At 37.6% G+C, this 17,918-nt stretch overlaps 2 protein-coding genes across 2 annotated transcripts; both read left to right on the top strand.

The window, feature by feature from the left end:
* Nucleotides 1–4,899: 4,899 nt before the first annotated feature.
* Nucleotides 4,900–12,000, top strand: LOC143736218 (stonustoxin subunit beta). Its single transcript, XM_077226891.1, has 4 exons — nucleotides 4,900–4,982; nucleotides 8,767–8,934; nucleotides 10,492–10,557; nucleotides 10,773–12,000. The coding sequence occupies exons 3-4, from the start codon at nucleotides 10,500–10,502 to the stop codon at nucleotides 11,318–11,320; spliced, it is 606 nt and encodes a 201-aa protein (XP_077083006.1). The 5' UTR covers nucleotides 4,900–4,982; nucleotides 8,767–8,934; nucleotides 10,492–10,499; the 3' UTR covers nucleotides 11,321–12,000.
* A 3,999-nt stretch (nucleotides 12,001–15,999) lies between these two features.
* Nucleotides 16,000–17,898, top strand: LOC143736219 (zona pellucida sperm-binding protein 3-like). Its single transcript, XM_077226892.1, has 8 exons — nucleotides 16,000–16,589; nucleotides 16,671–16,789; nucleotides 16,867–16,970; nucleotides 17,036–17,213; nucleotides 17,289–17,406; nucleotides 17,479–17,561; nucleotides 17,637–17,728; nucleotides 17,800–17,898. Exons 1-8 carry the CDS (start codon nucleotides 16,044–16,046, stop codon nucleotides 17,850–17,852), a joined length of 1,293 nt encoding a protein of 430 aa, XP_077083007.1. The 5' UTR covers nucleotides 16,000–16,043; the 3' UTR covers nucleotides 17,853–17,898.
* The last annotated feature ends 20 nt before the right edge of the window (nucleotides 17,899–17,918 follow it).

The following is a 17,918-nucleotide window of genomic DNA, read 5'->3' on the forward strand; positions in this document are numbered from 1 at the left end:
TTATGTATCATGTAACATATCAACGTAAAGCTATCTGTGATAGCACACACTTAAAAATAAAGGTTCTTTAGATTCTTAAGTTCTTCAATGGTTCTTCTAAGCCATCGCTGTGAAGGAACCTTTATTTATAATAGTGTAAATGATGAGACTCTTTCAGTTTTGAGTGATCCTGTGAACCTAAACCTCTGATTGGTGTAGAAGATGTAAAGCTCACACTGATTCCCTGAAGCGTTTCAGATGTGTGTGAGTGTGTGTTGACAGTATCATGGCACAGCCTGTTGTGTGAGATGAGCTCGATGAGTCTGTATCCTGTTAGACTGTAATGACTCAACACAGAGTTCCACATCAAACATGTTCTGATCCTGTATGTATCTATCATTCATTCATCATCAAAATATCAAAAAACGACTGGCTATAATAAGATATATTAAAAAAAGTACATTTGTATTTCTGATTACAAAACAATTATCTTACATCCAGTCCCTGCTGCCTTCTAACACAGTGCATTCAAGGCATGTAATTGTCATGTGTTTTCTGTGAATCAGACCCACGATCTTGCTATTGCTAACCTCATCTGCTAGTGGTTGAGCTTCAAAAAGGGTTGCAATTATGCTAAATTCGTAAAACATTGCATGAAATAATAACAAAAATAGTTTTGTTTATTTAATATACAACATATATTCAAATCTTATGCGTTTCTTACGTACATAATGGTATGTATTTTAGCTATTCGTTTTTTTTTCTAATAAAATTGAGCATGTTGAAATCCATTTCTTGATCCAAAAAATGTGTCAATCATGTGTTGTCCTTGAGACATGATTTTTTTAAATTGATATTTGCAACCACTCGAGAGAAAAAAAACAGCTGAAATATCACAGAAAGATGAATATATTAAAGATATATGCTTTTACTTTAACCCTTACTGTAGTGGTTAAGAAAAGTAACTGTAAATTGGCCAGTAAATTACTGTAATATACATTGCATCATGGGTAATATGACTTGGCATGAAATGTGCTGCGTTCAAAATCGCACGCTTCCCTACTATATAGTATGCAAAAAACAGTACGCCTACAGTATGTCCGAATACATAGTATTTGAAAACGGGGGCGTTTGTTTAAGGCATGCATGTTGTATATCTACGAGATACAAACAATATGCGGTCGCGAAGTGTTGTATACTTCCCTATTGTATATCTGAGTGAAACGGCTTCTTGGACAAAATTTTTTTTTTTCATTTTTTTATTTTGTCCATGGGAAATTGATGGGATGGATGTGGTTTTCTATTGGTGGATCTCATGTGATTGTCAATTTGGCGTAACAGGAAACCATTTTGTTGTCATGTGACCCTCATGGCCGAGTATCACGGTCATGGTTACACCACTTGACTTAGAGTCACAAAATCCAAATTGTAGTTTAAAACCAGCAACATTGGTATCAATGTTTTTCAAAAACAAACATGAAGACGTTTTTTTGAGTTTGAATTGGAAAAGATTTCTAATTTTGACTATCTATTTTGTCCTTTAAAGGATGCCGTCTGAACTGTTACTGGATCCCAGAAAGGGCTATTTTCCACAAACACGACACGTCATGTTCTGCATCACATGGGCAGATAGATATGATGGAGAGGAAATGTGTCTGTGAGCTTTTTTGCATTCAACGCACGAACCAGCCTCACACATAAACTGAGCATTTGACGTCACAAGCCGAGACAGCAGTCAGCACATTCATGTTGTAAAAAAAAAAAAAAAAAAAAACCCTCAAAAACACCTTGTTCGCTTCTCTTGGTGTTTTTCCAGTTCATCAGGGACATCTTGCTAATGTGTGAAGAGAAAGTGTGACTGAAAACCTAAAAACTACACCCAGTCTCGGCACACCGTTCTTAGACCAAACGAGAGAGGAACGTCTTTAGCTTTGTGTGAATGTGTTCGTTTGGATCTGTAGAATGGGATTTGTGACTGTCACCCATCTGTCCCATTATGCAGCAAACAGGAAGTGACCCGTTTGCTTCATCATTACTCACAAACACACACACACACAAACTGCCATTACTCAGCTCTGAGACCTACATTACATTTGAGGCTATAACAAGTATGTGACTAAACCCCTAAAAGTTTATTGGTGAATCTCACAAAATCTATATTTTGCTTAAAGCTTTTTGTTGTTGTTGTTGTTGTTGTTGTTTTGCATAAGGACATAATTAAAAACTAGCAAATTATTTGTTATTACCATAATGCTGAAAAAATATGTTTGGGATTGTAAGTCTATTAATCTCACCAAGTGATTTATTAAACTGATTTGTGATTGTGTGATTTGATAAACTGTAATATGTGAAATATTATTGGAATTTAAAAAAACTCTTTTCTATTTGAATATATTTTTAAAACTGTAATTTAATACTGTGATCAAAGCTGAATTTTCAGCATCATTACTCCAGTCTTCAGGTCACATGATCCTCCAGAAATCAGTATAATATGATGATTTGCTGCTCAAGAAACATTTCAGATTTTTATTTTTGAATATGCTTTTTCGTTTTTTCAGGCTTCTTTGATGAACAGAACATTTGAAAAGGACAGCGTTTATTTGAAGTAGAAATCTTCTGTAACATTATGAATGTCCTTATCCTTACTGTCACTTCTGATCAATTTAATGTGTCCTTGCTGAATAAGAGTGCTAATTTATTATTTTTTTTATACTGAAATTAAAATTATATATTTGTTTTGGTTACACTTTATTTTAAGGTATCCGTGTTAATTTTATTTATTTTTTTGCTTCAATGAGCACATGACCTCATCTGTCAGTCAATGCAAGTATAGGCTAAATTGATTTTTCTGTGGAACACAAAAGGAGATATTGTGCAAAGTGTCTACAAAACAATAGTATTATTATAAATAGCCAAATAATAACAATAATATTATATATTTATACATATAGCCTATAGCTTCCTGCTTTGTCATTTATCAGCAGTCTTGTCCTTCAAAGTATGTCTCAACCACAAACACATATATGACTCACAGGACGTGTGCTTTACTGACATATGCATGTTATTTTAAGGTATCCTTGTTACGGTGTACGTATACATTTAAAGTGAAGGTTAGTTGCATGCAATCATGCATACTTTACTGTTTTTACTACAGTAAGTACATGTAATGTGTAACAAGCACATTGTAACATAAAGTGTTACATTTGTTTATTTTATTGTGGTGCAGTGTTACCTGTTCACATTTTCATGAGCTTATTATGACAAAATAAATAAGATATGTGCATTTAAAGTTTACAGTCTGAGTAAAAAGAAACCAAGATATACATTATTGCAGTGTGTGTGCGTGTGCGTGTGCGTGTGTGTGTGTGTGTGTGTGTGTGTGTGTGTTTGTTCACCACTCACTGTCACTGCTCCTAAAGTGTGTGCACTAACTTGGATCACTGTAAAAAAAAAAGTTTCTGCCTTAATTTTTTTAAGTCAACTTGGCTGTTTAAGTCATTTCAACTTAAATTAAATTAAACTGATTTTAAAAGCTGAAAACTGCTCAACTTATAGTGTTGACTTAACGTGATATGTGTTCATAACTTATTGATCACATCAGATTTTACAGTGTACTTGGCCTTCAGGTCATGTCATGTCACACACATCTTCACTGCGGGTGAGTCAGGGCTGGGCTGGCTTTAATGGCTGGTCCAGGATCAGTGGTATTGATTCTTTCTTGTAGACTGAGAAAATTGCTGTCTACTTGATCTCAGATGAGCTCTTCAAAGAAGAGCAAACCGTTTTTTTTTCGTTTTTTTTTTCTTTCTTTCTTTGCAAGCACGCAAGTGTGTCTCTAGACCACAAACACGCACGCGTGCGCTGAATTGTCAATGCCTGTAAATGACTCACAGGATGCGTGCATTAGGCTACTGATTTTTTTGTGTGCATTAGGCCTACTGATATATGATTAGTGCGCCGCGCACAATCTCACGTCTGAATATTAAACTCATATTCGCGGTGAGTCACCACACTAGAGCTCTGTAGGAAGTGTTACGTCACGCGGGGAGCTGTCAATTAATTCCAGTCTATTATTGCGGTGACAGAAAGCACGCAACCCTGAATTTCAAATGCATGTATAAATATGCTTTATGAAAATCGTACAGCAGCATCTGTTGGACTGTAGGTTCAAATCAACTGTGCTAAAAAAAACTTGAGCCGTCCGGAGGTGTTATTCAGTGATGGGTAAACGACCGTGAATCTAATTTAATAGAGCTGGGCCGCCATCTAGTGGTGGGCACATGGCAACTTTTGGCTCTTATAAACCTTCATGGAAATTTTTCCACCTTTTCTGTGAATGTTTGTGACTTTCGCGGAGCGGGGAAAGTCACAATTTTCCCCGGAACAGGTTATTTAACCATCCAAATTTGAAATAGTTGCCAAGTTCCCCTTTAAAATAAGGCCGTGAAATGGCCTATAATTTGATATGCCTGGCTGGGCGATGTCTATCACACACGCTATGACAACAACTAGCCTATCAATATGCTCAGCTAATTTGCATCAAGACAAGATTAATACTAGTCGTAACTCACTCTTTGAAGTCTGATTTCGATCACATGTGGATTAATATTCCTATTTTTGTTATAAATATATCAATATTCCTTATTGATGCTATTTGTAGCATTTTATAAGCAGTTAATCAAAAAAGCACCTGCTTTTCTCATCGAAAAATCACATAGGCTACAATCATATATGTCTAGTAGCATCATGTTTCACGTATATAAACGTTTCTTTGGGTTAGTTACGCAGACCGAAAGCGAAAGTCATGGGAGGCAGGGCGGGTTATGAACACGTGATATGAGTTGAAGACGTGCAGGGAATGAGTTACAACAGCGATCGCGATAGAGAAGCACTGCGCTGGAATGCCCATTACATTACCATTAGCCGGTAATGCCCATTACATCGCGTAAAATCAGTGGAAAATAAATAGAAATGATGATTCTGTCTAAAGAAATATGAAACATGTAAGTATATTAATATTTCTCTAAATATACACACTTAATTTGGACTAAATAATGGATGCAGTTTAGTGAAGAACTTTTAAACCTCAGCTGACGTGACTGAATCTGAATTCTATTCAGAATGCCAATTTTGCACGCCTGACATAAATTAAGAAATTACTGTGACCCTAACAGAGTTTTATCATAAGACAGTGGTCTAATATCAAAGCTTTCTAATGATAGCCTACAGTTTCTCAAGATCAAATAGGCTAAGTGTGATGGCAATAAAATCTGGTTTCTGTTTAGGTAGTCTAGCTCCTATTACGCTGATGTTTGTTCAAGTGTTAGTTTTTCTAATAGGCTTGGTTTTAGTTAGGCTACAGTATTTCATGCAATAAAAATGAGGTGTGGCGCAGGGACAGACTGACAATCTGTGCGTTCGGGAAAATTCCAGAACGGCCGTCCAACCGAGGGCCGTCGGCACAAAAAAAAGAGTCTAATAAAACGATATGAACAGCCAACAACAGGGGCAATAATACGATCACTTACTTTATTGTAAAACAAAGAGTCGGCCTAGCCACTGACAGAAAGTTAGTTTTATAAGGCTTGCCTATACTGCAGTGCACTTTTCGCTCAAAAACAGAGCCGCGCGATCCACTGTGAAGCATTTTATTCAGCGCATAATTTTCTATCTCTATTATAAACCCACAGATGACTATGTGATTTAAGCTAGTTAAAAGCCGGATGAAACAGCGCTGACATGTCAACATATTGACGCAAAAAACAGGCGAAACATTGTTCCAAGAACAAACTAGTTAGAAGACATTTCACTCCACAACTTATGAATTAACTGTTGTGAAACTGTAGTAAAACAAACTTTTTTTGGCAGAAATGTGCCTGTATATATTCATATTAAAAATGCTGTTATATTAATAGTCATGTAGGCCTATACATGTAATGTAATGCAGTAATGTTTTTCTTTAGAAGTTATGGCAGTTTATTTATTTATTTTGCATTTATATTTATAATAAATGTTTGGGCTACTGTTTTTGATAACACATACAATAGGTTTATAGAGAATAAAAAAAAAATCAATATATATTTCCCAAAATTGGATATGATGGTAAAAAGTTAAAGTTAAAAGTAAAGGTTAGGTAAAAAAAAGCACCACCATGTTATATGTATAATAAATATTTTTGAGTAAAGCCCTACTAGATTATTTTATCCTTTGAGGTAGCCCTCGCACACAAAAAGGTTCGAGACCCCTGGTATATAGTATCTATAAGTTTTATAATTACAAGTTTGTGTAATTTGGGGTTTTTGTAGCCAGTGACATTTCATTATTTGTAATTTATTTTCAATGCAGATGTAATGTCATTGTACATTTTTTGTTTTTATTTGAAGGCTGAGGCTTAATTCATAAACAACCCCAATTATCATAATTGGTTTTGAGATATTACTTGTTGTGAATACTTTGTCTGATATAGGCTACAGTATTGTGACATAGTATCAGGACATCCTGGCTAGTGTCTGAGCATGGCTAGGGGCGAATGGCCGGATGATGGGCCTACATTTGGGAGAAAGTCCGGGGCTGTTTTTTAGCTCCAGTCCGTCCCTGGTGTGGTGTCATGATTGACAGCTGTGATTGACAGCTTATCTGAGTGAAGTATAGTCACAAAGGCACCAGCAGACTTTTTTGAGAGGAGATTGAAGCTTTAACTTTTGATTTTCCACAACTGTGCGTGACTACAATCTACACACAACAAAATTGTAGCAGCCAGGCTGCTTAAAAAATACAGGGGGGTTTGCAAAAAAAAAATTTGCATTTGAGTCTATGGGAGTATGGGTGGGACCTTGATACCATGGCTCCACCACACGTTCTCTACCAGGCAGACTCTGGGTCCAAATTACGTTATTAGTGCAAGATGGCAGCGGCCATCTTGGGACATTTTGACTTCACTTTTCTTTAGTGGAAGAAAAGGAAGTGGAGACACATTGTCCATCTTTTTTTACAGACTAGGCATAAAAAAATTTTTGGTTCCGGTTTCCGACCGACCCTGTCAATTTATGTGCGACCCAAATTTATTTTATGAGCTTGGGGAAGAAACAATACAAATTAGATAAATACACAAATAAAAAACTTTGAGGAGAACTATAATTTATGTTTTTGTACAGCACCGTATTTGTATAGCCTGTTGTCCTCCAGCAATGCGAACAAATGAGGCAGCCACGGGCGTTCACACATGTTTGTTGTCATGTAGATGCACTGCTGCGCTTGTGACGGCGCATGAGCTGAACGAGCAGAGATAGAGAGAGAGCCCCGGTCGCGCGCGCGCACTCTCTCTGCGGAGCCAGGCGAGAGTATAGGCTTCACCGTCTTCAAACTAAGCACTGTCTTGCTCTCTCTCCCTCGCACATATTAATGAAAATAAATCGACACGATGGCAATGTCGGAAGACTAAACTTTAATGTGGAGCATTCGGAGATTTATTTTTTCCTGAATTACCGCTGGGTGAGAATTGTGCTAAAATACGTTGCCTTATCTTCTCTGAAAAGCGTTCCACACATTCAGCTGACATATAAACCACACTTTAAATAAACGAAAAAACGATCCAGTGATGAAATGTTTTCTGTGATGACACAAATCTTGTGGTATGTCCTAACCGCCGGGATAATCACACAACGCGCACACGTCCGATTATGACACGTCTAATTCGCGAACTAATGACTCATTTGAACCGATTCGTTTTAATGAATGGTTAAAACAACTGATCTTTCCAACACTGAACTCACGAGACGTCTGAATCGGTGTATAACTAATCGGTAACACTTTACAATAAGGCAACCCCGATTGCCCCCGCGCACACACAAGGTGGTAGAGTACATGTACATGTAGGCTATGTTATGAAAAAATAGAGTAGCTTATCAATCGCTACTGTAAAAAAAAAAAAAAAAAAAAAAAATATTTCCTTCCTATCCCTTGCTGCCACTGAAAAAAAAAAAGTCCCTACCGACCCATGACCTCAACTGACAACCAACCGGAACCAAACTTTTTTTGTTTTACGCCCTATGGTAATAACTTGCTGTGAATGGCAACAATAATCGGGCAAAAGGTGCACAAAGTCAGGCTTCTTGAGTTCTGTACTCTCAGCGGGTTATGATTAGTTTAATGATAAGCTGGCATCTGACTGGCTGAAGAGCATGATGTACCCACGTCAAAATTGAGAGCTGTCAGGAAAACCTGAAAATACACAGAAATACAAGGCGATTCACACACGGATGACGATTTGCTAATTCAGATTTAATAATAAACTTGTTTAACTGAAAGTCATACAAGTTCTGCTTGCAATGTTTTGTAAAGCATCAATAACCAGAGGGTGCAGTGCTTAGATAAGGGTCAATTATGTATAATAAAAGTATTTGGACTTTAGAGTCCAAACTACCAACTGGAGAAGCTGAGGTAATCTTTTATATATATAAGAACCTAAGATCATAAGACATTTTCCTCTATTTTTTTAAGTCTCCATAGGTTTTAATCATGTTACAGAGCGTAATTATTTTTTAATAAAAGAAACAACTGATAAAATGTCACAATTCATTTTAGCCCAAGTAAGAATAATATCCGAAAACCACTTTATAAACACTTTTTACTGAGAGTCACACTGTTTACTGAAAGCTCTGCTTAATTCTTAAGCAATTTTTTGGGAAGCATTAGTAACCAATGGTGTGGTGTTTACATAAAGGTCAATTAATAATAATTAATAATATAATAAAGTAAAATAATTAATAATATACTGTTCTATTTCAGATTGTCCATCTGTAAGTTCACTGATCAGTGTTGTGAAAGTGTGGCTTCAGCTCTACAGTCATCAAACTCCTGTCTAAAGGAACTGGACCTGAGTAACAATAACTTGAAAGATTCAGGAGTGAAGCGGATGCACTGAAGAGTCCAAAGTGCCAACTCGAGATAGCTGAGGTAATTTTAAAATAGTAACATTTTAAAACTATAATATTGTCTCTTTCAGATGGAAACCTTGTATGTCCAAATCTGCTACTTTTCAGAAACCCCCCCCCTGTAGCTTTTAAATAATTAAACACTGCGTTATCAAAGTTGGTATTGTGGCTTTACATATGGTCAGACAAATTATGTTTTATAAACAATGTTCGGGAGGAGCACGTTGTCTATCTAATCAGCTCGAGAGGAGGTATACACAGCCGAGAGCCGAACTCATCCAGTTACCTTGTCGGTTTTCTTCATCCCTCCGTCACTCCGTTCCTCACACTCAGCTGGGAATACGGAGGAAATACTCTGGGTTTGGGCTAAATTCCAAGCTTGGAGCCCTTCATCCCCTCAGACAGCACGCCAAATACACTTATAATATATTTTTACTCTATTCGATCATAAGTATGAACTCGTGAAAACAACTGCCACAGGACATTATTTATTTGTTTATTTAATAAAGATTTCTTTTTTGGCGTTTTATCGTAGATTAAAATCTATAAATGAAAATATGTGTTTTTGGGCGGATTGCAGAGGAAGATTGCCAGCAACAACCATTTTAGGATTGTTTGTGATTTTGTCTTAGGGACTTAGGATTCCTCTTGACTTCTCCTAACGTTTCACAGATTTAGGAGCTAGTTTTAGTGCTAAAATGCTTTTTGAAATACTCTTAGAACAAAACATTTGGAGTCCTAAAATTAGAACTGACATGACCATTATTTTGTTTCTTTAGTTTCTCCAAAATTGGCAAGTTAGGAGCAACTTCTAGCCTTTAGATGCTTTGTGAATGCAGCCCCATATTTTCATCTGAATGAAATTTGAATGTGCCATGGATGTCATTACACACACCAAGTCTGGTCTGAATATACTAAGGCATTGCAGAGATGTAGCTTTACATCCATTTTTGTGTGCTCTTCGTCTAGTTTGTTGATACAGTTTATGAGAACAGTTTGGTCTATTGAAAATTTTTAATACGTTTTTGCCAGCATGGTTTGAACATGATATGAGCCAATGTTGGTGAAAATGGACCAACCATCTAGGAAGATTTTGATAAAAAAAAAATTATGGATAATGATGCCATATGGTGCAAAACCTTACAGTTCAAAAGTTATTAGCACAAGCATAAGAGCAAATTTGGACATTTGATGGCGCTAGAGGGTTTGACTTAAAGACCCAAAATTTGGTGTGGTTTATGTTCAGACTGTCCTCTGTCTGTTTGCCAAATTTCATAACTTTCCCACACTAACTTTATGGGCTGCTCAAGAGCAAGTGCAACAGCAGCAGCAGAAGAAGAAATCTAACGTATACAATTGGTGCCTTTGTACCTTCGGTGCTTGGCCATTAATACACTACAAAAAAAGTCTATTAAAGGATGGACAGAAAAATATTATTTATTATATTTAACGATTAGTTACTGTATTTTGTTTGTTGTGTTGTGTTTTTAAGACTTTTATTTCCATTACTTCAACATTTTTGGTGAGTCATAGAATAAATAGAACATTGCACATTATGCTTCTTTTTTTTCTTTGACAGTCTGGATCATGTCTTTGATTATGGATTATATCGGAGAGACCACGAGTAAAGCAGAACTACAAAAATGTAGGTCTACACACTCATACTTTTTCTTCACAGGACACCATTTTACATTTGACCAAGGTCTATTAGGGTCATTATTTACAATACGGTCTAAAATGTTTTGACTGTACATGTGGTCAAAATATTTATGTGGAACCGAAAAGTAGATCCAAGGGCAATCTGATTCTTGAACATATTTTGGGGTTGTTAACATATTAATGTTGTTTTCTTTTGTGCAGATTTCTTTGATCTCACACTGGATCCAAACACGGTACACAATTGTCTCTCTGTTGTAGAGGGCAACAAAAAGTTGGTATGTAATCCAGAACCGATGTCACATCCTGATCATCCAGAGAGATTTGACGGCCTTCCGCAGGTTCTGTGTAAAGAGCGTCTGACTGGACGCTGTTACTGGGAGGCTGAATGGAGTGGGTTGGGGGATATGGTAGTGTCATATAAAGGAATCAACAGGAAAGGAGAAAGTACTGACTGTAGGTTCGGAGCCAATGAAAAATCCTGGATTCTGAGCTGCTTTGGGGAGAAACTGATCGCCTGGCATGATAATATGGGAACACACATACCTCCCCCATCACCTCCCTTAAACAGAGTAGGAGTGTATGTGGACGAGCCGGCCGGCATTCTGTCCTTCTACAGCATCTCTGACACACACGCACTCAGACACTTACACACATTCAACACCACATTCACTGAACCCCTCTATGCTGGATTTGTGCTTTATACTCATTCAGTGTCTCTGTGTGATGTTGAACCAGAGGTTGACCGATAGTGGATCTGAACGATAACTAGGTTGGACCTCACTGGCCTATTACTGATTAAGTAAAAGTTACTGCTAAATGTATCTAATGCAGTGTAATTCAGACATTTTTAAGTGCATTCTTAAGTATCCAAAAGCCTTCTTGGACAGATGTATGCTATTACGTTTTTTTAAATGTATTATTCATTAGTTATGATGACAACTTAATAACATGAACACAACCTGCTCACAGATATGTAATGCTGGTGTCTCATTATATGATTTTCAGTCGATTTTCAGTAGTTGGCTCCATATACAGTCGCTGTCGGGCTGGTGTAACCACTGTTGTGCCAAATGAAAAGGGTCTTTTTACTCTTAAAGGTGAAGGATCCAAGGATTCTTCACAACCATTCATTTGTGTTGTTTTATTTTCTTTCTTTTTATGTTCATTAATTATTCAATTTATCGTAATCATTTATAATAATCATTTAAACCATTTTTTTTTAGTTTCAAGGTCTTCGTCAGTAAGTGATAAGATAACGTCTCCAGTTCAAGGGTTTAACGTCATGGAATGATGCCGTGAAGCAGTGATATACACCACAATTGCTTGTGTGATAATAACACTTGTTGTATTTGTGCTGCTCAGATGAAGTCTTAGGATTGAAACACATGCAACTAAGATTATTCAATAAACTCCATCACTTTTTCTCTGCTTTCTGCTCTTCCCTGCTTCCTCAATTTTGCCTCTTGGGCTGATAAAAGACTGTTAATACAGTTTTGGGTACTAGACCTGTAGGAGCCATTTTCATGCAATTATATATTTGTTCATTGGGTGGTGCTCTGACATCGTATATTAAGGCCCCTTATGTAACTAGACAACAGGTTATAATAGAGAGTGAGGGGAAGGAACACTAGATAGCTTGGAAAAAAGCTATAATAATTCTTATAAGAATGCAGGGAAAAGACCCTTCAAAGCCCTCTAATTATAGACCATTTCCTGCTCTTACATTGAATGTTTGTAAAATTATGGAAAGGATGATTACGGAACGGTTAAGAGAAAAGAGAAGAATGATATATAAATATCAAAGTGGTTTTAGAAAAGGAAGAGCAAAAATGTATCCCATTGTATGTTTGGAAAATAAACTTAGAAAAGCGCAGATGAATAAAGAATCTGTAACAGCAGCATTCTTCGACGTCGAGAAGGCTTATGATATGATGTGAAGAGAGGGACTTTTGATCAAACTAAAAATAATGAATATAGGTGGAAGAATATAATATTGGATAACAGATTTAATGGCAAACAGAAATATCCAGGTAAGAATAGGGAATGAAGTGTCAAATAGATTCCAGAAAATGAAACTCCACGAGGGAGTGTAATAAGTCCATAATTTTGTTCTATAATGATCAATGATGTTTTTACAAGTACAACAAGATATAGGTAGAATTTTTTTTTTTTTTTTTTTTTTTTTGCAGATGACGGGGCTCTCTGGAAAAGAGGAAGGGATACTTTGTATATTAATTGGGAAGATGCAAGGAACAATTAGAAAGGTAGAATAATGGGCATATGATTGGGGATTCAAATTCTCAGTGGAGAAAACTAAGACAGTATTCTCTCTAGAAAGAGGGTTGTTCCAGGCCCACAGAGAAGGACATATATAGTTGAAATAAAGTCGTTATTTTAGTTTTTTTTTGTGCACAAAAAGTATTCTCGTCGTTTGATAAACTTAAGATTGAGCCACTGTAGTCACTTGGACTATTTTAACGATGTCTTTAATAACTTTTCGGGGCCTGCAAGTTCAATCCCTGAAGAAGCCTATGGAGGAGTGATCCAGCTCTCAGATTTCATCAAAAATATCTTAATTCGTGTTCCGAAGATGAACGAAGGTCTTACGGGGAAGGAACAACATGAGGGTGAGTAAATACTAACAGAATTTTCATTTTTGGGTGAACTATCCCTTTAAGAATTATGCTCTTAAAGCAACATGGAGTCTAAGTGCGCAGGCGCTTCACAATGAAAAGTTAAAGGTGCATGTTTTTTAGGCCAAAATATTTTTTGTCACATACAGCAAACATCTCCTCATCAGGGCTGGACTGGGACTAAAAATCGGCCCAGGCATTTTGGCCCAGACTGGCCCACTACATATAATCATAAACAAAACCGATATTTTCACGTCCCTGAATATGTATACTAACTCCTATTAAAACCACTAATGCCATGTAATGAGTGAGTAGGAATGAGTAAGAGTTAATAGATGAAATAACTACTAATTGTAAAATACAATCGAACTACTCCACAATGATGAATCATTGTAAAACAAATGCACTGAAAAATAAAAGCAACTTTCATAATTAGTTTTGTACTAATTTCTATGCTTGAAAGAGATAAACACATGATATTTTATTTTGGCGGAAAACATGGTTTACAAACGCGTCTCATTACAATTCTAGTAAAATGCATAATCGTCAACTATGCAGATGTGTAAATAATGCGTAACTGGGTGATGGGTTCCTACACTTAGCCTCAGTGTTCTGAAAGTTCCCTAGTTCTGCTTACCACAGTTCTCTACACTCACTCATTCTCTCCTTATCCTCCTCAATATCCTCATCAGACACTTGAAGGGCCCGTCTCTTTTATTCACGCTATTTCTATGCACATTCCTTGAGTTTCTTCTCCATCACTGACTATTTTGACAGATACACCCTGCACGCTCGCTCAGAGCCCAAAGGGGGAGGAGTTTATAGATGTGATTGGACCAGCCCAGTGTCAAACAAGAAAAGAACCAATGGTCCGCTGATCTATGTGTTTCATGGGCCGATCTGTAAAAATAAAAAAAACCTACGCTAACTTTTTTTGTGCAATGCATTACACCGGCACAAAGATCCCAGCACCGCAAATTAAGCAAAACTAAACGAATGGGCCGCCGATGTACGAGTATTATGGGCCGTTTAGACAAAAACGGCCCAAACGGTCCAATAAGCACGTCGGCCCACCGGGAAAGTGCCCGGTATGCACGATGGCCAGTCCAGCCCTGCTCCTCACTATCCGCTAGCTGCCTGTCCCCTGAAGGCACTGTAAAAATACACGGTCTCTGCAGACACCCCAGGCTCCACAAATGGCAACAAAAACAAACTGGGCTAACCCGCACCATGAAACATAACCAAGAAGGATTGGGGGGGTAAGTGCGCGGATGAGGATGAAGGAGGGTCTAACTAGCCTCCGTTTTGTTTGACAATGCTTTAAATGTCAACAAGAAGTGACGTCACCCGACATCGCATAGAGCACCTTTAAAAGCAAAAAGGGAAGAGATATTGATGCGTACTATATTATATCAAAGCAATAGTTTATTGAGCCTTTTGTTTTAACAGTTATAAATTTCATTTAGTCTACAAGATACCCAGGAGAAAGTTGAACAGCAATAAACTCAAGCAAGATAAAGTAATTTTATGCGAAACCAGACCTTTATCTACAAATCAAGTATAATAATAGGAATACTGAATAATCTTCGAGAGTTTTGTCTTGTTGACTGTCGTAACCGAACACGACGCGCTGTTTGAGTGGTGAGTGGAGAATGACTGACAGCTGCAGCAGAGGGAAGCACTTTGGCCTACTTGAATTTAACAACTTCTATATTCATCTCTACATCACATTAAATTATCGAATGGATTTAGAACAGTTATAAAATAGTGCACGAAAAGTTGATGGTGCTTTATAATGTTCTTGTGCCTTTTATGAGGCTTAACAATAACACAGAAGAATATTGGATTTGGATTGTCCCGGTCTGGGGTGCGTTTCCAAAAAACATAGTTGCTATCTAAGTTAACAACTTTGTTCGTTGCAATGCAATTTCCCTTTGCCAACCAACTAAGTTGTTAACAGGTTAGCAGCTATGGTTTTGGGAAATGCACCCCTGATCGATACTCGATCCGGCAAGAATGGTGATTTCGGAGCTTACTTCCAATGGTCTGGCGGCCATCCGGCGAAACAGAAGCCTTATATCCTTTTCAGCTTCTTCTGTGTGTTCGCTGTCGTGACACTCTAGAAGCTGAAAGAGCAAATGTTCCAAACGGCATTGTTGCCGCGTGTCCAAATGCCGCGTTCCGTTGTACAATTGCTGTTGTACAATTTTCAAACCAATGAGTTTCACTTTATTTTGATGGTCACTTTAACACATATTTATTGACTATATATATTGTTGCCCCTAAATGTCTACTAACTCTCATTAGAATGTTAGTTGAGTATTATAGACTGGTAGGAGAAGGGTTAGAATAAGTTGACATTCATAAGTTGACATAATTGCCAAGTTACTAATAGTCAGTAGAATATCTGTTGGGGGACCAACGATAAAGAGTTAGCAGATATTCCACAGACAGTCAACTAATACTCAAATGAGAGTTGATATATATATATGTATATATAGTTAAACATTATATATATATATATATATATATATATATATATACAGTATATATATATATATATATATATATATATATATATATATATATATATATATATATATATATAAGTTGCAAAGTTAGTCAACAGCACGTTCAAAAGGGACTATCAAAATAAAGTGTTACCAACAGGTGAGCCGTCTAGGTTGTACTCTTTTGGGGTGTGCAATGCGTTTAATGAAACAAGTCTGGAAAATCATTAATCTTGTCAAAAGGGGTGGAGTCTCTTTAATTCCCTGCTCTAGAAAAAGGCACAGCAGAAGACCAACAGGTATTCTGAAGGTTTCAGAGTTTTTTAGCGATGGAGTTGGTGGTTTTCAGTCTTTCTGGATTGTTGCTGCTTATAGCAATTGACTTGTCTTTTGCGCAGGGGTCACAATTTCAACAAGGCCAGGATCCAGTAAGATTTCAGCAGCAACAGCCACCAGTTTTAGTTCCTCCGCAAGCTCTCCAAGGCTCAACATCTTTTAGGCCTCCAAGGCCTGCAGTGAACTCTGTTGAAGCAGATCCATGGAAGTTTCTTCAAGAACCTGGAAATACTCAGTCCAAACAACTAATGCAGAGTCCTGTTGTGCCTTTGACGTGGCGTTTTCCGATAATGCCAGAAGAACCCCAACAGCCAGATGTGCCTTTTGAGCTGCGTGTACCTATAGCTACTGAGAGTATTGCAGTAGAGTGTGGGGAGAGCTTTGTGCATGTGGAGGTTAAGGAGGATTTATTTGGTACTGGTCAGCTGGTAAATCCTTCATTCCTCACTTTAGGAGGCTGTGCAGCTGTAGGGAAGGATCCAGAAGCTCAAGTCCTTATCTTTGAATATGAGCTCCAGACATGTGGCAGCTCTCTGATGGTAAGTGGCTGCTAATGGGTCAACCATAGAAACTGTAAAAGCCAGGTCTGTCCAGTAACCTGCTACTTGTGCTACTTTCAGATGACTAATGATGAGCTTGTTTACACCTTCACCGTCCTCTACACTCCTGAGGCTTTAGTAGGAACTCCCATTGTAAGGGCTGATGCAGCAGCTGTTGGAATTGAGTGTCATTATTCAAGGTAAAAAAACAAAACTTGTCACAGCATTTTTGCCAAATGCTACATTCTTCTTAATCTTGTTTTACTGCTTCCACTAGGCTGCAAAATGTAAGCAGCAATGTGCTGATGCCCAGCTGGGTTCCTTTTGCTGCTACAAAAATTGGAGAGGAAGTTTTGGTGTTTTCCTTGAAGCTCATGACTGGTAATATGCAATGTTAGAATTTCAGAAGTGACTAGGGAATGTTGCCAACCTAAGTTTCATTTCAGATGACTGGATGTTTGAAAGGCCATCCAATCAGTACTTCCTAGGGCAGTTCCTAAATCTTGAAGCTTCTGTGAAGCAGTACAACCACATCCCTCTGCGTATCTTTGTGGGAGACTGTGTGGCTACTGCAGTCCCTGATGTGAACTCCTCTCCAAGATATTCCTTTATTGAGAACTATGGGTTAGTAGGGAATCTCTCATTAAACACCCATTTGCAAATGGTGCCTAAAGTTTTAAACCACATCCCTCTCTTCAGGTGCCTGGTTGATGGAAAGCTCACAGGCTCCACTTCCAGTTTCAAGCACAGGGTTCAGAATGACAAGCTGCAGTTTCAGTTGGAGGCTTTCAGGTTCCTGCGAGCTGATAGTGGCTTGGTATGCATTTTGGGCTTTAGATCTGTGGGTTCGTTCTCTTGCTGGTCATGTTAACTGTGTCCTCCTCTTTAGTTGTACATCACATGTTCTCTAAAAGCTGTCATGGCTTCTACCCCGACAAGTCCAGAGAACAAGGCTTGCTCCTTCAATAATGGGTATTGCATACTATTTTAGATCTCTAATGATTGAGTTGTTAAACATGGGCAACCAGTTTTCTTTCCTCTCTATAGATGGACTTCTGTAGATGACAATGACCAGGTGTGCATGTGCTGTGACTCCAATTGTGGTTCCAGCAGAAAAGGACGAGCACTACCTGATTCAGGTAATGTATGAAATCTTGGTATTGCACTTGTGGAAGAACTTTCAATTTCTCATCTATTCTTCGTTTTTCAGGCCTGGTATCAGAAGGGAAAGCAACCATCGGCCCCATTGTAATTGCTAACTGATGTATTGTGAATGGTGAGAAGTACCAATAAAAGTATTTATATATTAGTGATTTTGCTTGTCTTTTT

Source organism: Siphateles boraxobius, unplaced genomic scaffold (assembly GCF_051911475.1).
Source record: "Siphateles boraxobius isolate OS27281-9 unplaced genomic scaffold, OSU_SipBor_1 13, whole genome shotgun sequence".
NCBI lineage: Eukaryota > Metazoa > Chordata > Actinopteri > Cypriniformes > Leuciscidae > Siphateles > Siphateles boraxobius.